At 33.6% G+C, this 22,984-nt stretch overlaps 1 protein-coding gene across 5 annotated transcripts in view; it reads right to left on the reverse strand.

Annotated features, from left to right (window-relative positions):
• The window catches only part of GRIK2 (glutamate ionotropic receptor kainate type subunit 2), a 358,831-nt gene that overhangs the window by 132,794 nt on the left and 203,053 nt on the right, over positions 1-22,984 (reverse strand). For all 5 annotated transcript variants that reach the window (XM_088161975.1, XM_014880418.2, XM_088161972.1 and 2 more), the window contains 2 exons: positions 19,600-19,806; positions 2,658-2,881 (listed from right to left, as the gene is read on the reverse strand). In XM_088161975.1, coding sequence (XP_088018101.1) covers positions 2,658-2,881; positions 19,600-19,806 — 431 coding nt within the window. The remainder of the gene's footprint in view (positions 1-2,657; positions 2,882-19,599; positions 19,807-22,984) is intronic.

The following is a 22,984-nucleotide window of genomic DNA, read 5'->3' on the forward strand; positions in this document are numbered from 1 at the left end:
AGAATGGTACTTTCTATTTTCAATGTACCAAGCTCTTACATGCCGACATTGTTTGGAAGATGTGGTGAAACAATGACATCACAAAACATCTGACACAAAAATGGGAGGTTTCAATTTTAAGCTAAATATTCTATACTGAACACTCTGATGAGCTATAATTACAAAACATTATATCATAAAAGACATACTAAGCACTGCTCCAAACAAAGGCACACCTTATTATGAAACACAAAGTAATTATTATGAAACACCGGTAGTTGAACATCCACTATGGAAGAATTGTTATGGAATAGAAATCTTCGTAATAAGAAACTCTGGGTAGAACCTATTAAACTAGTGGCATGCAGGAGTTTCACAACACCAGGACTGAAAAGCACATCATCAACTGTGCAATACCTAACCTGTAATCTGTACTGAAAATACATACCACTATGCCACAAAGTCCTCTTCACTTCCACACTTTAAAGTATCTCTCTTTACATGATAGATAATTTTTTTAAATTGTATTTGCAAATAGGTCTCTAACTTTTAAATAATGTTCTTTCTTTCTGCTTAGTATTCAGCAGGAAATTCAACTTTTAATTTAAACTTGTTTCTTTTTATGAGCAATAGTGCTAGAAAATGCTATCACATACTATTAAGTCATTCCATTCAGTGATTATTAATAAAATCTGTAGATTGTCTTACATAACCCTACATTTTTTTATTTCTAAATGTGTTATCAATATTTGATTGTATCAGTTAAGAAATATTAAAAATCTCTAGTTATGAAGGCTGGTATAAATTTATGTGTAAAATAATATCTTATAAAACTCTACAAAAACTAAACTTCTCTGCTCACTGTAAAACATATTCCATGTTGCTTTACAATGAAGATAATGTTTCCAATTACATTAGGCATTTGTGGTGCTCCTCACAAAAACAGACAAGTGAAAAAAAGTCAGCATTATTGGTCTATTATCTAGTGTTTCTATATAAAAATAAATATTCCTTCCCGTTCTGCTAGTGAGCTCAAGTGGCCAATTAGCCTAACTTAAAAAAAAAAAAAAAAAAAAAAAAAAAAGCCTCCAAGAAAATCTATCTTTCCTAAAAAGCACATCAAGGCACATTTTCAAAGCATAAGTAGGAACTCAGCCATACAAGTCCTACTAACATTAGTGGGAACTACCTGTCAAAAGCACTGTGCATCACACTGAAAATGTCCTTCAGTGATAATAGTAGGGTTAAAACTTTCGGGCATATGAATAAATATTTTCCTTGAGGCATTTAACAATATAATAGTTGTGATTTATTTTCTGCTCTGCTTTCAGAGGTATCTGTATGGCAGGAACACCTCAGAAGCTATTGTACTCTCTGGTTATATAGTCCACTAAAATATAGGGGTCTTTCAAGACACTTTTAACATAGCTCTGGCTCTTTAAAGCAGACTTTTCTAAAAGGTATATGGTAAAGTCTTTCATTACAAAATATGTTTCAGTGTTATCTATATTACTTCAATAACACATGTACTTCATCTATAGGTGCTAAATTACTTTTATACTGGTTTCTAAAAATATTGTTTCTCCAAATATAGGAATTATACAGCTCCTCCAAAATGAAACAGACAATATCAAAGAAAGATGGAGAATCCTGATACTAAATACAGAACAATAGAAAAAGAAATATATGAAGATTCTACTGTGAACCACAGCATGAAATCACAGAAATCTCAGTACTAAAGTGAGATTTCATTATCAACTCAAATAAAAAAACTTTATCTTATTAAAGAGATAAAAGCCAATATAGTTTATATAAATTTGATTTTTTAAAAATTGCAAATGAATACAAGGGGAAAAGAGATTACATACACTGTTCTGAGTTTTTTTCTTTTGTTGTCATGACAAAAGCCAAAGTCACATGTAAGTCTGTATTTATGTGAGCATCTGAACTCAGCTGTAATGAGTTAAGAAGGAAAGGTAAAAATATTGGGATTTTTTGACGAAATATGTTTTTCTGCTCATTTCAGTTGAAAAGAACAGATTAAAAAGTGAGCCCTGTATATCAAATCAATTTATAATTTAACAATTGATGTATTGAGTTCCTTAATTCCAAAAGCTCAACTAAGCTTCTGAAAACATTCCACTCCGAGACTTTAAATTCTGTGAAGTATCTCAGGGGTTTCAGCTAGCACAAAATTTAAAAATAAATCTTGTTACCCTACTTCAAAGATACTAACCTACACAAACTTTTTCAAATGGTAGAGGCACAGTTTGGACATCTAGAATTAGTGTGGGCAGCTAAGTGCTCAAATTGAGTCTGAGCACCACAGCATAAAAACAAGTCAGGGTAACAAAATAAAACATGCAAAACCTATGTTTCTAAATGCAGACTTACTGGGAAAAGCTATTCTAAAAACTTTTTAGTATCTATATTTTTAAATAAAAGAAGAAGTCTAGCTAGCATACTCAAGACTTAGGGAAAAAGTCCAGTAACAAACTGGATACTTAGTATGGCAGTGGAGAATATTAATAGTGAGAACCCTCATCATCATTCTTCTGTAAATCATGAAGTTTAAATATAAGAGTATGAAAGTAAGAAAAGTTTTGTGACTTTTGACAATTATTAGTAAGAAAAAATGGTAACAATTGCCAAAAAAATCACAAAAGTTGACATGTTACCTGGCTATGACAAAGAGCACACAACTGACACCCAAGTAAGCCAGCAGAATATACATCCAGATATCAGGGGAGAGAGGATTCAGGAAGGAGAAGACGCCCGGGTTTGTACCATTGGGCTTGCGGTACAAAATACTTATTCCAAGAGTCATAAAGGGCTTGGAAAAGTCGATGACCTTCTCACGAACATAGGTAATTGCCAATGGTGCAACTGCAAGGTCAGCTTTCTGTTAATAGAAATACAAAAAGAGAAAAAGGCCGTAAGTCAGAAGAAACAGGCTGAAGCAGACAATCATATTATGCAAAACACAAACTTTGTATGGAGGTTGTTTGTTCTTGTACTAGGTTGCCTGAAATTTAAAACTTTATTCTCCCTATAAGTAAGGTAACAGATTTATTCTACTTCCTCTTTGTTAAAATGACATAGCATTTAGAAAAAATTAAAAGTTCTAGTACAGAGATACAAAGAAGAAAAATATTTCATCTCGCAGAAAACATGAACATCCATTATCACATACTTTAAAACTTTATTAATTCCACATTTCAACATATGTCTTCTCGTTGTCACTCCCTCACCGTGTTCTTTAGAAGTAAGTATATTCGGGAAGCAGATGTGAATATGCTAGTACAAGTGCAGGGAAGGGGCCAGGAGGCAATTCTTCATATTTTAGGATAAAAATGGTACAAAAATGAAGACCAGTTTAAAATTGAAAGTGCTACGCCTGCAAGGCTGCTGAAGATGTTCTAACAAAGTACAACTGTCCTTACTTATTTGTGGGAATCACTACAAAACTTGAAGATAGTTATTAATCAATTGGACTATTTAAAATTAAATCATCAGTTGAATGCATTTTATCAATTAACATTTAGTTTTAGTTATTATAGGAATAATTAATAGGAGATTAGTAAATGGTCTATGCTATTCTTTTAATCAAAACTTATTGGAAATCAGAGTGACAAAAAATCTACAGAATCTACTTCTTAATCTCTGTCAACAGCTCTTGAAACACCCCTGTGCATGTATTTATGTCTGTGTGTGTGCATGCACACATATGAAAGAAGAAAGTTCAGAGCGCGAAAGTTTACAGTACAAGACCTGGAAAGCTGTGAACTAAGAATTCCTTATAAACCATGTGTAAATATAGGTATGCAATGACAGAAATGGTATAGCTACCATGAAATGCTGTTACTCAAGTGATATATCCAAGTAACATAGTTGCAAATGATAGCATTTTCAGAATCTCTGTTGTAAGATACAGAGATATGATTCCAAATTAAATAAATTCATATATTTATGTACTTTTTGCTCATTTGGTATTGTGTATACTGTATAACACTCAAAATCCCATGTAATGTAGCATTTCAGTGTTTCCTTTAATTTCTATTGTCTCACCTTACACAAAGTTCTTCTATGGTCTATTCTTGTTATGAGCATATATATAATTAGATCTACTGTAGTCAGTTATAATGTGAAACTCTGTTGGCACTGCTCATTTTATTTGGTAAGGGTTTACTGGTCAAAAAATAACATGCACTTAATTTCCATTGGTATTAAGAACTTCTAGATATTAATCAAATCAGCAAGGCTTAATTCCACAGTGGATGACTTTTTATAGATTGCATATTATTGATGATATTCCAGCTGATGTAGAAAGAAAATGGTAAAATAAGAAACTAAAACTAATTTGCATTAAAAGTTATAGGTCAACACGTAGAAGTTTGCAAAACATAACAATCCAAGCTATTAGTTTGTGAGATACAAACCTTAGCCTAAGAGTCTGAAGACAACTGACTAGAAAATGTCAGAAGAGGCAGCTTCCAGATATGATAAATTAGATATTTTGGAAGGCTATTGCTCTTATTACATTAACAGAACCTTAATGAATAACAAATACTTTATTTCAATAAATACCATAGAAAATCCAGCCCTTGGTCATTAGATGGAAACAAAACCATATATAAATGGAGGTTGTAACTATCTCTAGTAGAGCCAAGTTGCAGATGAAATTAGAAAAATAACTGATCAAGAAATAATATACCTCCTGTGACAGAATAGAATAGATATCCCAACCTGAGAGAACAGATATAGAATTTATGTACATTACTTGACATCTCAAGATTCTCTTCAGAGCTGAGTAACTGTTTCAATATTCTTGAACTAGAATATCATAAGAAAAATTAAGCATAAAAAACCCCCCAAAACAAACAAACAAATAAAACAAACAAAAAAAAACCCACAAAAACCCCAAACAAACAAACAAAAAACCCCAGGGTCTTTAATAACTGAGGAAATTGCTAACTTAAAAATGTAACACTACCACATGCTACTTTTGTTAATATCTTTTATCTCCAAAATACTCAATTCTCCCAGAAATTCTTTCATTCTGAAAAGAGCACTATTTTTAAGTATGAGAAAGCAGGGGCCAAGTTTCCAGAAGTTCAGTACTAGTTTCCCCTACACTCAGCTATAATGATGATATACAAGGAAGAGAATCCTCTTTAGTTTACTTCTAGGGAAGAATAGGGGAGGAATGATGTAAAATTAGTATTTTATCAGTCGACATTTAACAACATTAACAAATTAGTATATCCTAATAAAATGGCTTTTTGATAAGTTCCATTACAAAGAATATTTGTCTCACTTGGCAGTGATTGATGATTCTAGTTTTTATAATGAATGTATGCATGCTTCTATTCTTTAAATGAATAGAAAGATATATCTATCTGAAAGCACAATCCATAATAACACTTACTCTTTCTTGAGATGAAAGAATTTTTTATGACAGCATTCAAGGGTTGGTGAGGTAAGTTAGTTGCTACAAAAAAAAACTTTTGCACCAACTGAAGGTTACAATAGTGATTAGAAACGGTCTGACAAGGACATGCCAACACAAGGCATGGTCCTGACTAAAATGGAGGGGCTGCCCAGCCCACTGTACTGTGTGCAGATAATAAGGTGTGGTTGTGCATCCTCTCCATTCCTGCCCCAGCCACCCCTCGGAACTCAGGAGCTCCTGATCAACCTGGACCAAACCAGCCGAGCAGTGAAGCACTCCCTTGATCATAACAGTAAGGCAGTAAAGCACCCCTTGAAAGCGCCAGAAGCACACCCATGGCACAGGTAGGAACAGCCCTGACCATAACACCTACATGACCAAGATGAGGACAAAGGAAAAGCATGCACACATGTATAAAGCTTTCCTGTCTTGCTACCACGTGCAGCTGTAGGATGCTCATTCACCAACAACTCAAGGTATCTCTGGTTTGTTGCAGAAGTGCCTAAGGCTGGCTAAAGTCATCCCCCTTTGCTCTTCACTTACATTTTACTTCCAAGCAGCTTGTTCACTGACTGTTTTACATAAAGTAGTATTCAAAGAAAAAAAAGGAAGGACATATTTTTCATTTGTGCAGGGCTGAAATTTGGTACATAACCTCTGAGAAGAGAGATTCTTAAATTATGCTGAATTCAATCTATGCTTGCAGCTACAAATAGCTTCAGGAAGAAATCTGAACATTAATGTTGAGTAGCATACGGCCATAGCATGCATATAAAGTTGGTATCTGCAGAAATGGATGCATTTTCTGTGAAAATTAATTCTATAAAACTCAGAGAAGCAATCACAATAATTTTGGGGGAAATAGAATTTTGAAAGGATTTCATAGCTTCTACTAATAACACAAGCAAAGGGAAACAAACATAGATAGAATTTTCTTTAGCGGATAATTTTCTGAAAAACTTTTGTCTCACCTATTTTGTTCAAAAGAATGAAGAATTTAAATACAATCTAGACACAGAAACAATAAAATTGCTAATAGCTATTCTAAATTAGGCTACAATTACACAATATTCCACCATAATGATTGAGTTTTTTAGCCAATGTAAATGGAGTCTTCTGGTAAGAATTTTGCTCCTAAGCATTTAGCAACCATTAATGTTTATGCTAAAAATGCAAAAGGAATCATACACTATCGATTCTCAGCTGTTTATTCAGTCAATTGGTACAATCATATTGTAATTGTATAATATACACAAAACTACACATACACCGAAAATACATTTAAGTAATTTTACTTTTCTACAGGTAGCAGTGCATTTATTGGCTGTAACTATTCTTGAAAATAAAGGAACCTGCCTTTTTTTAAAAGAAAAAATTTATAAAGCTTTTGTTTAATCCACCATTTTCTATCAGCCTAAGACCCTAAGTCAATATGTAAACTTCTTCAGCCACCCCAAATTTTTGAGACTGTTAACCTGAGTTGAATTTCAGCAGCATTCCCTTTGGAGAAAATGCATCCCCAAGATAAAAGAGGAAGGCTAAAGCACAGTTTCAATTCTTTAATCCCGTCTAACACACTCTTAATGCACAGAGACTTTATGCATTATTCCTGTTCACAGAAGTGCATTTCCCTGCCACAGCTTTGAAAAGATAAGATCTGTAATTTGCTTTTAAGCTTACAGTCTATCCTAAACTGCCTTGTTCATGGTGCTACATTATAGAAAATTTTATACCCCACAAGAAAATTCTGGTCTTATCACAAGATCTTCATTTCCTTTGAAACAACTAGGAATTTATTCGGGCTTTATTGCTATTTTTATTTTAACTATCCACTTACATTACTTTGACAGAAATTGTTTCTCTACTGCCTTTCATAGGATCATAGCACAATTCAAGTGGGGAGAGATCAGGAGGTCTCTAGTGCAATTTTCTGTTCAAAGCATCTACCTGGACGAGACCAGTTTGCTCTGCACTTTACTCAGCCAGTGTTGAAAACCTCCAAGGAAGGTGTCTACATGATATTTCTGGATAAGTCGGTCCACTGCGTGTCTATCCACATTGTGAAAAAGTTTCTACAGACAATCAGTGGAGCAGGCTGTTTAGAGAGGCTCTGCAATTTCCACCCTTGGAGGTTTTCAGTTTATGCTTGTTGCCTTTTGTCTTCCTGCCGGGCTTCTCTGTGAAAAGCCCAGATGAAGTTTCTTGATTAACCTCCTCACGGGTCCTGGAAAGCTGCTACTAGAAATTATTGCCTTTGCCAAATGTGAGTAACATACCATAAAGTAAAAAAAAAATCCAGATTTGATAGCTGAATTTAGATGTCATAGCATCTTATGTGTGGGATCCCGATTCATATAGTTTAAACTTAATTTCTAACAATATCCTATATAGATGGAACAGTAGCAGTTGCTATTTTATTAACATAATAAAGTACTTTAACATAAGAAAGTGACATATGATGGCAGTTTCAATAGATACTGGCTCACCCAACATATATGTTTGTAACTGCTGAGATGCTTCTCAGTATTTGTTGAGCAACAAAAAGTCACTGGAAGACGAGTAGTTTACTCAGGTTAATTCAATTGACAGTAATATTATGCAGTGGTTGTATTTCTTTAGATCCTCTTGTGTCAGGCTAATTCTTTTCCTGAACAGCAGTGGTAATTAATGGTTTTTTCATGTACTCTCCCTTTAGAGAGGATCCTGATCTAGAAATCAACAAGATCATCTACCTAGAGGTAGATTTCTTTTTAAAGGCAAAAGGTTTTTTAGAGGAAATTTGCATTCTGTCCACTACCATAGAAATAACTTTTTATGAGAATTCAACTAGACAAAAATTGAATGTATGAAATGCATGGGATCTTTCCTTCAGTGGCTTTCAAATAGGATAAAGCATATAACTTGATCAACACAGGTTTGTCTAGAACTAACTTTTGGTATTGTTTTCACTTTGCTCCTTTGTTATTACGTGAATGTTTAATCAAGGAAAAACGATAGTAGTAAACCAGTGGAAACTCTCTCATTAGTTAATTTATGTTGTTTCCTCTTATTCAGGATTATATTAGTCAATTCTCATTTACCTGTGCCAGTATAGATAAGATTTTACAGCTGAATAGATGTGAAATGAGTACTCATTAAAAATAGATATAGTTTCTGTCTGTTGATTTATAATACACTTTCACTAAAGTATTTCTCACTAACTTCAGTCAAATAAACAGGTAAGCAAATTGTATGTCAAAGGACTAGAGGCAGTAGACAATGAAACTATATGCAGCAGGAAGATGGGTGACTATTAATTTCAACAGCAAACATTAAAATTATTAGACACCATACTGAATCACACCTTGAAATAAAGTTCACAGGTAACATTGATTCCTTTTTTGTAACTAACATTTTTATTGTTATACTTTTCAGATTTACTGCAACTTTCTGGAAGTGTCAGGTTTTTTTTTCAGTTGTTAACCAGCTGTCACCTAGAATTTCATTTACTGCTCTCAAGACAAAAAAAAATCCTACATCTTTTAATTTTGACATAATTTCTGTTCTCAAATTTATGTGGTTTTATTAAATTGTTTCAGTGAACTCTTTTCATCCCACAATAAAGTTTGACTTGTGTCAAATTTGACTTAATCTCATTTTTCTGTGTTACTTTGTCATCTGCAATTTTTTACAATGGAATCAAGATGATTAATAACATTTTTGCATATCATTTGGATGGAAGTAGATCACTTCAGGATATGCCACCTCTTATTGATTAACAATACTCAATTAACATTTTTTAAAATCTATAATTTCATCAGCTCAATTAATTAATGGAGTAAAATTTATTAATATGGACAAAATCAACCTCCTGAGCACTCATCCCCTTCACCTGCATTTTCATGCAGGCATCACAATGCATATTCTGGAATTCTCAATTAATCATTAGATCCCAGGGTATTAGATTTAACTAAAATTGATCATTATTATAAACAATAACAAAAAAGGTCCTTTTAGAAATGTCTATCAAATAAAAAACAGAAGTGGTTTATATTGTATATATTCTCAAAACATTGTATCATACAATGTTTTACATTCCCCATAATTATTTTTAAATTATCAATATAGTAAAGATTATATTTCAAAAATGTTACAAATCTAAAGAAGAAAAATGTTAGCAGTATTTTTATGCACTAGATCCTAATTTAGTTCTGTTCTGCACAGAGTATATATAAGCTAGCTCATTTGAAAAACTTGTTACACTTATTTAAATTGACTAAAGCTTATCCAGGCTCTAGGCATTCTTTAAGTATTAAAGATAGCGGGACAAACTTATTAACAATCAGCTTTAATGAAAATAAAATGTGAGTTGTAAGGATGAAATCTGTGGTGGCTGAGTTCCAATGTTTCCGATATTTGTAAGATGAAATCTATGAAACACATTTAAATGTCATTAGTGCCATAATTTATTCCTTATTTAAGTGAAGTTTTGCTTCATTCTAGAAGACAAGGGTGAACAGAGTAGTACAAATTCTTAATGTATAAGAACACGCAATGTAACAAGAAAAAAAATTGATCTGCAAGACTGGCAGATGCAGAAAAATTTCAGTCTAACTACTGCCCAGTTAGAAAGGGGATGGAGAGTTAAGTAACATCTATGTTACTAGAACCTCATGAAGTTCAACAAGGTCAAGTGCAAGGTCCTGCATCTTGGTCAGGGCAATCCCAAGCACAAGCCCAGGCTGGGCAGCGAGTGGATCATGACTAGCCCTCATGAGAAGGGCTTTGGAGGTGTTTGTGGACCAAAAGCTCAGTCCAATGTGTGCTTGAAAGTAACCCATAAGGCACCCTGCATCCTGAACTGCATCTGTAAAAGTATGAACATCAGGAGAGTGAAGTGATTCCGCCTCTCTACTCTGCTCTGAGAGTACCTCAGCTGGAGAATTCCATCCAGCTCTGGGGCCCCCAGCCTTGTCAGAAAAAACCTGTTGGAACAAGTCGAGTGGAGAGCCAGTAAATTGATCAGAGAGCTGAAGTAGCTCTCCTACAGAGACAGGCTGAGAGAGTGGGACTGTTCAGACTGTGGAAGAGAAGGCTTTGGGGAGACCTTATAGAATCTTCCAGTTCTTCAAGGGAGCCTAAAAGAAGGCTGGAGAGGAGCTATTATGAGGGTATGTAGTGTTGGGACAAGGGAGAATGACCTTAAGATGAAGGCAGGTAGATGAGGATTAGATATTAGGAAGAATTTTTTTACTATGAGGATGGTGAGGCATTGGAACAAGTTGCCCAGAGAAGTTGTGGACTCCCCATCCATGGAGGTGTTCTAGGCTAGGTTGGATGGGGCTCTGAGAAACCTGTTCTAGTGGAAGGTTCCCTGCCATTGGCAGAGGGTTTGGAACTTGATGGTCTTGAAGGATTCCTTCCAGCCTAACTCTTCCACATTTACTTGATCTTTACTGAACTATTACATTGGTAATCCTTGATGTCTACTCGGCACTTGATGAGACAAGTGGACAGGTGGATTGAAGGGTCCAGGCTCAAGCTGCTACAAGAGAAACAGGGACATACTGGAATGAATAGAGCAAAGACTTATGGAGATTACTAAAATGTTGTAGTACCTGCCATATGAGGACAGACTAGAGAGAGCTGTGACCAGTTAGCTTGGAGAAGACACAGTGAGATCTGTTGAATGAATACAAATAACTGAAGGGAAAGGGGAAGCAAAGAGAATTAATCCAGAATTCTCAGTGGTAGCTAGTGAAAGAGCTAACAGGCAGAAACCGAAATGCAGGAAAATAGGCTTAAAGATATAAACCCCATCTTTTTATTCTAGGAATATTCAAACACTGGAGCAAGTTGCCCAAAGAAGTTATGAAGTCTCTGTCCCTAGGAACAGTCAGAAGTTGATAGAAAATGGCCCTTGGAAACCTGCTGTAGCTGACCATGCTTTGATCAAGGATTTGGATGAGGCGATATCGAGGGTCAGTTTTTGATCTCAACAATTCTTTAATTCTGTAGTGTAAGTAATTTCTCTTTCCAATTATTTAAACTCATCTTTGCAACAAAATTGCAGTTTTATTTCTTTGCTGGCTCCAAAGAAAGTTTGCAACTGGTGAAACTAGGTTTGTCATATAGTCTCCTGGTTTCCCAATAATATTACAGTGTTCCCATGTTAAGCTACAAGTAACAGATAAAAAATATGAATTCCTTTTTATAGTTATGAAGAAAACTAGAAACTGCTCAAATATATAAACTTCTACTGCTCCTTCAGAAAAACTCTTATAGCAACAGGATTACTCCAGAAAAGAGCAATGATGTGTTTCTATGGTGGCTCTTCCTAACTGAACTGTCTTTTCTTTATTGTTACACTGTAGCAACAATATAAGTGTAGATCATACCCTAGTTTTTTGCTTTTACATTTTGGAATTATGAAATATTACAATATTTCAGTAGACCTTTTGAGGGCCAGAATGATCATTTTCAACCTAACTTGAAGATCATAAGACATGGGAGTGACAGGGCTGAATGCTGCACATGATATTTGAAATAGTTCAATTATTTTTCTATCCAGAAAAACTAAGTTTAAATATTAATAAAGAAAATCAACTGCCATGAAATTCAAGAGTGACTTCTGATATATTTTTACCAAGACACTTATTTTAGAATAAGTCTAGCATTCTTTACAATGCTGATCCGCATAACAAAAAAAACAACAACAAAAAACCCAATGAAACAAACAAAAAAAACTCACAAAAAATAGCAAAATAAATGTTTTTTTTTCAGTAATGATCTATTTTCCATTTTTTCCATTCTCTAAATGAGTCTTCCAGTAACAGATTATTGTATACGTTTTAAAGAAGAGAAAGAACCCTTCAAGCTTAATACTTTTTGTTTTTTGAAACTTGTCTTTATAACTTTAAAAGGAAAGAATAATAATGAATAAAAAGGAAATAATCATATAGGTTGCATTACTTTTATAAACAAAAAAAAAATCTCAGTATGTCTTTTTTAATCTAATATCCTGCGTTGAAAACTCTAACAGGTATGTATACTATTTCACAGTTTCTTCTGGCATTTTATGAATATCCTGCCCCACAAGTTCACGTAAAAATATACATAAATTCTTTACAAGCATCTATACACAATCTTTGACATGCATGTGTAGGTGTGTATATGTATTTGTTTCACACTAACATACTTCCTCAGGAAGAAATTTTGCTTATCTTTGGAAGTTACCACACATTACTGGCTCTCATATTTGGGCCCTCAGAGGTCAGGAAATAGCAAAATAAAAATTGACTGATTAATTTCAACATATGGTGACAAAGTAACATGATTCCACATTTTTCCGAAGGCACACACTATCAGTTTCATTTCATGTATTTTAGACTTATGTAAGGCTGTGCCCACTGTCTTTTTTTAAACTCTGACTATTTGATATTTGTATCATTTTCTTAAACAACTGAATTATTTTCAAAGCCCTGAGAATAACAGATCAGACCTGATAGTTTCCAGTTCCCCAAAAACAGTATGGATGACACGTTTTGGTCATTATTTCCAGAGACACATCTCCCACAAGCACATCCTGAAACTCTTTTTACCAAAATGGTATTTCTATGAAAATTACATATTCAAGGTTTCCATAGTCTCTCCTCCCTATCTTCTGTGAAACGTTTACTTTGAGATATGTTGAAATTCTTTGGAGATGAGTAAAAGACAAATTGCAGCATTATTAATAATCCCTAATAAAAGGGGTAAGCCCCAATGGAAATTAACTCTGCTATTAGAGAATTCTACTTTTCCCATCTACTTCACTTCAGCAGCATACACATAGAAACAAAAATCCCAATGTTATTTTCTACCATTCTTTATTATCATTATAACAACAAAAGTAAAAGATCAGATAAAGGTATGAGGATATGAAAAATGTAATACTTTTATGAATACAGCCCTAATCCTAGATCCAATCTACTCCTAGTCATTATTGTAAGCATAGATGATGCTTGAGCTAAAACATTATTGCTTGGAATTTCATTTGAAAAACTTAATGCTATTGCCTTGATTGGCTATGATTCACTTTGCTGGCAGCACAGTGGAAGTTAATTACAACTATTCACTGTACAATATTTCTCTGTAACTGAAAACGAATCATTTTATAAACCCAAGTGCATTAGTCAGGGATGTCCATAACACCCTAACTGTGAAAGAACAATACATAGGCATATTTCAGCTAAACAAACAAGAAAGCAATATTCACTTACTTTTAGTGTCAAGAAATTTCAAGTATACTACTCCTGGAGTACAGATCTCCAGAGAAAAATCCACACATCTCAGAGCACTTAAAAGCTCCTACTGTCAAAGTGCCCTAGCACCTTTGGTGTCAAATAGCTGAGAATGTAGTTAAAAATTTTCATCCAGTCTCTTTGGGGAACATAGGACATGATTAGCTCAAAAATTAATGAATTAACATTTGTAACCCTTTGGGAAAAATTGTATACTTTATTATTCTCTGTGTATTACTGAAATATTAGAAATTTTGCTGGGCCTTGCTTTAATAAAAACAGACTGTCTGGAAGTTCCTTGCTCTTTGGAAAACAAATTGTTCACTTAAAACTTATATTGGAAACGGCATCTTCATCTGTCCTGTACTTAAAATCAGTAACAATTTAATAGGGAATTCATACATGCACATATATGTTCCTTACTGAATTAATACATAGTCTTGCAAGCTTGGTCTAAACTTCTGGATTAAGATTTCTTTGGCATATTAGATTACTGACTTTTTTCCCCATTTCCCTGGAATTTTTTGTAGATTTATGCATCTCCATCTGGAGTTTACTTTCTGCATAACTTTTGCTGAGTTAGGATCTGTTTGCACATTTTTCCATGGAATATTATACACAACCTTTATTAGAGAGTGACAAAGTAACATAAAAACTGTCTTCTTTTGAGCACAGAGATGAATGTTTAGCTCTTGGTTTGAAATGAAATAGCATTGTCATGTAGAAGACCATCTCTTTGATATCTTACTTTAAAACAAACAAACAAAAAAGGAACAGAAGGTGCATAGTAAGGCATACTTGAGTGAATTAAACTGATAAATTCAGACATGAAAAATAAGTGAAGAGGGGTTTTGTGAGTCTTTGAATATATGTGATTTGCTTTAAGTGAAAAACAGGATCTCAAGCAACAGAAGAGATATGACCAACTGCTTGTCAGGGACACATTGATGCTTATTCAGCTTGGGACAAATTACTTTGGAAATAAAAGGTCGGAGCACTTGAAGTTGTGGATTAATGAATTAGCAATTAGACTGAAAAGCACTAAAACGACAAGTGATATTTCCTGGCATATTACAAATTATCATAAGAAATTATCCTATGACCCTAGGACATGTTTCACACAGAAATGAAACGCTACTTTAATGAGGAAAGAAAACATGCAAACAATAAAAACTGGAAGCCAATATGAGTATTTTAAACAGTAGAAACCCACATGAAAGGTATGTTGCTTAACAGTTAAAGAACCATGGATGCTACATCATAATGCAGAACAACTGGAAGAAGTGGGAATATATTTTTAAATATTAAATAATGAAAATTAGTAGCTTTATTTATAGAGATGTTGTCCTGGACTTCCAACTTAGTTTAATAAATGCAACTAATAATGATTACTGGAAATTCAGAGAAGAGAGCTTCAGCATTGAATAGTAATGCTTAATCTGCAAGGTAAATAAGTAAATACCAAGGATAAAAATTCTCTCAAAAGACATGGCTTTCAAATAGCTAAACAGAAAAATGGGGAAGGTGATAATTATAAACAAAATATTAAAAAGCTGAAAATATAAACAGATAAGGAAAATAAAACTGAAATACAACAGCAGCATTTATGTTATTTTGTTTTATTTTACAGAGAGAACAGGAAAAAGTGAATTGTGTTTTATTTTTTTAGGAGAATAAGTAAAAATAAAATGCCAAAGTACTAGAAAAACAACATTAAAACAAGGTTAGTGGAAATCAGTAGGCATTCAGATTACCATCTATTTACATTCACCAGAGTTGCTGGTTCAAGCAACAATATCTGAACTGCAGACTTGCCCAAACACTATGTTGTTATGGCCTATTACTCCTCAAAGCATCATTTTCCCAACGCATCAGAGATAAAGCTTATTATTTAGCATGAGTGAAATTTTCATCATATGACACTTGAGATGTAGTTGCAAATTCTAGTTCCACTAATGAGGAAGCCATGAAGCAGACGTGGTGCTTTAAGGAGCACTGATAGTCCATAGATGTTATTGTTGAGCCCATTTAATGATGATGGAAAGAGAAATATTGCCCTTCCTTCCTTCCTTCCTTCCTTCCTTCCTTCCTTCCTTCCTTCCTTCCTTCCTTCCTTCCTTCCTTCCTTCCTTCCTTCCTTCCTTCCTTCCTTCCTTCCTTCCTTCCTTCCTTCCTTCCTTCCTTCCTTCCTTCCTTCCTTCCTTCCTTCCTCCCTTCCTCCCTTCCTTCCTCCCTTCCTCCCTTCCTCCCTTCCTCCCTTCCTCCCTTCCTCCCTTCCTCCCTTCCTTCCTTCCTTCCTTCCTTCCTTCCTTCCTTCCTTCCTTCCTTCCTTCCTTCCTTCCTTCCTTCCTTCCTTCCTTCCTTCCTTCCTTCCTTCCTTCCTTCCTTCCTTCCTTCCTTCCTTCCTTCCTTCCTTCCTTCCTTCCTCCAGTTTCTCTAATTGCCTATTACCATCAAGACTTCTGAAATTTGCTCTAATAAAAGAGCCATGGCTAAATGATCTTGTATTATTATATTGAAAATCTCAAGTGTCAGACCTTTTGCGTGAAAATTACAAGGATAAAGAGGGAAGAGATGTTCCATAGCCTTTCCTTACAAGTCACTATATGGTAGGGTTTCCTATAAGTATAAAGGAAAGAGGTAGAGTCCGAGCAACGTGATGAAATGACATTTGAAATGGAAGAAAGAAAAAAGAAAAAGGTGGAAGAAAGTAAAATTTCACTGGCTCAAAAAGGAAGGAACAACATCCACGCAACCAGTTACTAAAAGGATTTTTGTCACTTCTACATAATAATTTGAAGGGCTTGGCTGTAGGTGATCAAGATCATAAGGACCTTAATTTAAAATAAGAGAAAGAAACGAACAGGTTATTGGAGGAAAAAATACTAAAAATATTTAAACCGATTATATAAACATCAATTATCTTATTAAAAGCTACTTCTTTTTATAAATGTAAGTATTTGATAGATATTTATTTTGAAAAATTGATATTAATTTTGAAAAATTCAAAATAAACTGAAGTAAAAACAATTATGTCTTAAGTTAACTCAAACTAAATAGTTCTTTCTAAATGTTAAACTGTGTAAAATTCCTCCAAGCTGAAAATTCTATTCTTAGAGACTAAGAAAAGCTCAGATTTAATCCTCATATATGATCAAAGAGCAATCATGATTTTAAAATTGGACCTTTTCTGTAATTATTTATGAATCATGAAAGACCTGCAAGCCTTGAAGTCTATTTGTAATGCATAAGCTTTGTGCTGTAGAAGAATCATTCAAAGAACCCCCCTAAAAAGTTATTTTTAATCATGTATATCTAATAACAAATTATTTCCCAGTGGATTTTTCATTTATAGCTCTGTTGAAGTACAAAACAGTAATTTTTTTCCAGATTTAGAGCCCAACTTTAAGATTTTCTAAGTAATTTTGGGTCTGTAAAGTAGGATGTCTAATTTTCTAAAAATAAAATTATATCTTTTCATTCTCTCTGTCCGCGCTAGCTATATTGGAATATAACTTACATGCTTAAACTATACATCTCATGCAATATAATACATTAGCATGACAACTTTAGTACTTAAGAACAACCTGAAATTCTCCAGAATTTATGATTCAGTTCAAAACCTGTTCAATAAATCTGTCTTTTCATAAAGTTTTTGAACCAAAGGCAGCAAGTCAGTATAAAGAATACTTTTTTAATGAAGAATTCATCCATAAAGAATGGAGATACCTGGAACTTAGCTTCTCCTCTCTCAAATGTGTAACACTCATATCTTGAACTAACCTGAGAAGAGGTTAAAATACTCAATGAAAAATTGTGGCAGAGAAATCAGAGGGCTGAAGTGGAGAAATTCAATGCAAAATTCATTCATAGAGAAATGTCATCTGTATTTGCTGCCCTAGGTAATATTTGTTTTGCATTTGCAACTCTAGAGACCAGTGTCTTTTTCTCAACAAGAATTCATTGTCAGTTGTCAAAGGCAAGGAATCATTGCACTAATTTTCATTGTCAGTATTTACCACAAATTCAAAAAACTACTTATTGCTTGGAGACTGATATAAGAATGCAGATGTGAATTCTAACTAAAACAAAGAAAGAAGAAACACAAGCAAACTATGGGAAAGGAGATTGAAAGCAAACAGAGTCTGATGAAAACACTTCAATCTCAGTTCATATTATAAAATTTAAATCCTGAGACTGACATGATGTACTGAGCTCAATTCAGATAGCATTATCTTTATTTCATTTAGACTTTCAAGTCCCAGCAATCATGCAAAGTGACTAAATACTGATTTAAACAGTTTATTTAAATCTTAGATTTTTTTCAGTACATTTAATCTTTATATAAATGGTGCATATTCCTAACACACTCTAAACTTTTCTGACTCCTAAGTAAAAATAATTTTAATAGAATGGAAATAAATAAATAAAGATAAATTTTAATCTATGTTTAGTTGTATATTATTTATGGGGAAAAGAATACCTGTTTCATTCTGTGTTATCAAGAGGAAAGATGGGGAAAGCTACTCTTTCACACACTCCTGCAACTTGTTCAAATGCATTTTATTTCAAGATTATCTTAGTGCAAAGCTTAAGAGGCCATATTAGTGTTTTCTTAAGAACGCTTTAAGGCTGAATAATAAAAGGTGTATAAAAATGTGATTTATATTTTCTTCTGAATAAATACTTCCACAACATCCACCTGAATCATGTGATGAGGATGTATCTTAACAGGCATCAAATCTAGTAGTTGAACAAGCCTATGTACTTATTCATGTGTAAAAATTCATGTTTATACAGATGGACAGAGAGTCCAGCTAAATAAGTTTGCTTTCTATGTGTGTGTACTAGGTATAATAAATACACACATTTAAGGATAACATAACTATAATACTCCCACACATTCTTCTTAAAAGTGTGAAGCCAGGCATAATCAACATCTGTTGCACCACCAATACCAGATTATCATTTACTAGAAAAGCATTAAAAACAACCCTCCTAGTAAATATGAATATTTTGATTAGCACATGTTCTGCCCATCTGCTGAAATCTTAAAGCAAATTGAAACAAGATAAGTAAATTGTTTTTCAAGCTATTCATGTAGTTTTTGCCATCATTAAGAGGTTCCACTTGAATTAACTACAGACTTCTCTCTATTTTAAATCACAGTGAGTGCAGAATATGTTTCATCTCAATTTTTGACCTCACGTCTATAGAGAAAATGCTATCAAGCAATTCACCCAAATAAATGCGGAAAGGAACAATGACATAATTTTTAAATTTATGAAAATGTTTCTAAGTGACTGAATTCATCTGGCATGACCAACTGAGAAAGCACATTTTGAAGAACCTGAAGCAATGCCTCCTTTAATCACTTACAGTTGATTGTAATGCTATCTGGTGTGACACTGTGGTGTTCCATCAGTATATGTCAACATTTTTGTCTTACTGCCTGCACTTCATTGTTACAATTACAAGAAATATGAATAATAAATTATGTGTTTTTACACTACACACATAGAAATTTCTCTAAGACAAAATCTCAGATGCACTACCAAAAAAGGAGACCTGACTTGTATTGCTGTAACAAATTTTGCTATAAAACAAAATTTTATTATAAAACCCCATACATTTGTTCTCAGAAATAAATTCTGAGTACCATTTATTTCATATTTTGACTTACACATATGCTATGAAAGAGCTAAACCAAAACAAACACTGCCTATGGGCAAAACAGAATTCTACACTAAAGAAATAATGGATACCAATCTACTTGCATTAATTCTTAAAACATCTGCATTTTGAAAACAGTAGCATTCAAATGGAATTATAATAAAAGTTTTACCATTTTTATAGAAAGATTTTAAATCCAAATGCACAGCTGAAAGCTTGTAAAAGTTAACTTACATGATCAATTAGCTCACGAACCATTCCATTCCACTGTCCGCTGGCATCTTCTTGGGCTCCATACTTTCCATCTTCCACCAGTCTAATCTCATAGGAAAATCCAAGGATAGTAGACAGCTCCCTGAGGAGGTCAATGCAATAACCTTCAAAACGATCATTGCCATACAAGGGTTTGTCAGACTTCTTGAACATAACATAAGGCTCTTCCTGTAAGAATTAAGAAGACAGAATGGATCATGAATGCCCCACACCTTTCTTCTCATTTTAGCCTTAAGTAATAGACACTCAGGTGCATACATATATATATATATATATATATATATATATACACTCTTGATATTACTCCCTGTAGAAAGAACTTTTTTTTTTTTTAAATTTGAATCTGTGTGTCTAAAGCCTTAATATATTTTCAAAGATTCTCTTTGTCATTTTTTTCCAAACACTGTAGACATGTCTTCAAGGAATGCATATGCACAATAAATTTAATTCTGTTCCTTAACTAACTGCATAATACAGTAATATGAGATGCTTTGTTTGGATGGACAATGCAAGCCTTTTAAAATGCAGAAACAATGTGCTTCGGCAACAGAAAAAAAATTCATTTAAACTCCAAACATCGATCAAATATTTTAAGTATTAGATTTTACACTTTTATTTATTCAAGTTTTTAAACTGTTTTTTCAATGCTTTTCTAAGCAAAGCATTTTTCCTTCCCCACAGAGGAAGGAAAAATTTAGTGAAAGCACCTACTTGTCTATTGCCTCAAGTTATAGGCTGCTATTTGCAAGACTGCAGAAAAACCGGAAAACATTTTCTCAAAAAGTAAATTCTATGAGTGACATTCCATGAAAACTGAATTAAATTTCTTTAAGCATTTATTTTCTAATGTTTAAATCAAATTACAATTTTTTTTTGCATTAAGTGGTGTGCAAACAGACAGTAAACAAATTAAAATGATTGGCAGAATAATCATAATTATAGGAAGAAAATTTACATTTAGCAAAACAGTATTTTTACATCTGTTTCTCAGTATAGGATGGCCTTTCTCAAATAGAAAATTAAAGGGAAAAATACAAAAAAGAATTGGTGGTTTTCCACTACAATATGGGACCAATATTCAAACTGGATTTATTAGGTTAAATATGCAACTCAGTCTTTCCTCACTTTTGGGAAAGATTATTTTCATTTTTTTATAGTTAAAAAGAAAAAGAACCAAGCAAGGTAAACAAATAATAGTGTATTCAATCATTGCACCAAACATAAGACTCAGTGAATAATCAGATAAACTCTTCAGGGCAACTTAAAAGAATTTTTACATTCTTCAATTCCCACATCAGTGCTCGGTGGGGTTAAAAGCACCTCATTCCACAGGCACCTGACAGCTTTAATAAGTCAACACTCCTAATGTAATCTTCTGCCTTGAGTTTTCCCATGATTTAAACATTATATCCACATAAAACCAGAACTTTAGTACAGAAGATTTTACCCAAAGAAATAAAAAGGAGAATGCAGGGAAGAATCTTGTTCTTAAAAGAAGTGTGATATACTCCTATTGAAATTAGTAAGGTTACAGCCATATTTTCAAAAAGTACATCACCGATCTTCATAAAATTAGCAGGGAACAAACATGAAATAAATTGTCCAGCCAAACTACTAGGAGGTTTTGACAGAAATTTCTCAAACAACAGATAAACAATTAGTCCAGAAGAGCTCTTCAAGTTGTAGTACTGACAAGAACAAAGACCTAGCAGAAAACATGAAAATCGAAAACAATTTAAATGACAAGGATCACTGAGTAATGCTTGAGAAGCAGAGATGATATCAGAGCAAAAACTATGTGTGAAAATGGCTGTTAATAAACTTAGGAAATTTATATTAAATATCTCAAAGGCAACAACTGTAAGGAAAACAATTTTGTCAGGAAAAATGGCAATTCCTTAAAGAAAGCACACCACTGGCCAAGCAGAAGTTATGCTAAGACAAAACACGGTTTTATTTTTTTTTTCTGGGGTAGCAGCAATTTTCTTCACATTAACTAGTATGGTTTATATTTGTGCTCAGATCAGCGTAATAACACAGGAATATTTTTACTACTGCTGAGCAGAGCTTACACAGAGTCAAGGCCTGCTCCATAGGCATGAAGGAATTCCAATGCAGCCTGGAATGCTCATGTGCACAGATCTGAGACATTTGCTCTCAGAGCTGTTCAGATATTTACAGTCTTACACAGCCCCAATCTCTGGAATCTTGGCACGATTCTTGACAACATTTTTGTCTCTGTCTTCCATTCCAAACAATCCTGAGTTATCTGTGACAGAATTTAAATATGTGCAATATCAGGGAGGATGTGTAATTCTCAATTTATGCTTTTAATTCTCCTTTACTTAATAAGCACAGTAGGATTTTCTTCATTGAGCAATTCAGCTCATTGATACATTCCTACATATTTTTCTATCAGATCATTGTAGAAATCCTCAGACATTTTATCTGTTTTGCTGATGCTTTTTTATATTTTATTAAAGAAAAATAAAAAATTTTGCAACCCTTTCTGAAATTCTTAGCTCCAACTTCACACTCATTTATATTCTTTATTCTGGCTGACTTGGACAAGGGCTAAAATACTGTTTGTTCTACTATTTAATGATTCTCAACTTTTGCTGAGAAGACTGATCAATAAGTTATTAACACTTTGTTAATGTTTTTCCAACGCTACATTAAGTAATTTCTTACAGGTACTTGCTACTTCTTCTTATATTCTTCTACTGTACAAAGCATTTGTTTTTTCTCTCCATACCTTTTACTTGCTATGTAAAGTGACGTCCAACTTAACTTGAGCAGGGTTGATGCTGCCAGCTTCATCTGTAATAGCTCTTATAAATCCCAATGTTTTCTCTAGTTTGCTTTTTTCCTCAAGTAATATACATTTTAAGTACTGAACATGGCATTCATGCTTTATTTGCTCAAGCTTTAAATTTGTGGAATGGGCTGATGTAAAACTGGTTGCTAAACATACTCTCAGGAAAGTCTCTATCCATTAAACATAAAGCCACCATTGCTTCCTGGTGGATTATCACTTCCACCAAAATCTTTCACTAGGACAATTATCATTGATTAAGTAGACAGACATTTTAAACTGAGTCATATGTAGATTGTCAGCTGGTTTGTACTTTCTTTAACATTGCTCACATTTTTCTTCCTTCAGTTCCTGAAAACATGAGCCCTAAAAATTACTGGACCACATCACAAAATGAGTATTTGAAATCTTCTAAACAGTTTCAGTTGAAATTAAGTCTTTCAGCTGGACACATCTCCCCAGGAAAACAGGGAAACATCTTCCATTAGCACTTTTATTATTGCTTGGAATGACATAAGTAGCTTGAAACAA

This window comes from Sturnus vulgaris, chromosome 3, assembly GCF_052056855.1.
Source record: "Sturnus vulgaris isolate bStuVul1 chromosome 3, bStuVul1.hap1, whole genome shotgun sequence".
Classification (NCBI taxonomy): domain Eukaryota; kingdom Metazoa; phylum Chordata; class Aves; order Passeriformes; family Sturnidae; genus Sturnus; species Sturnus vulgaris.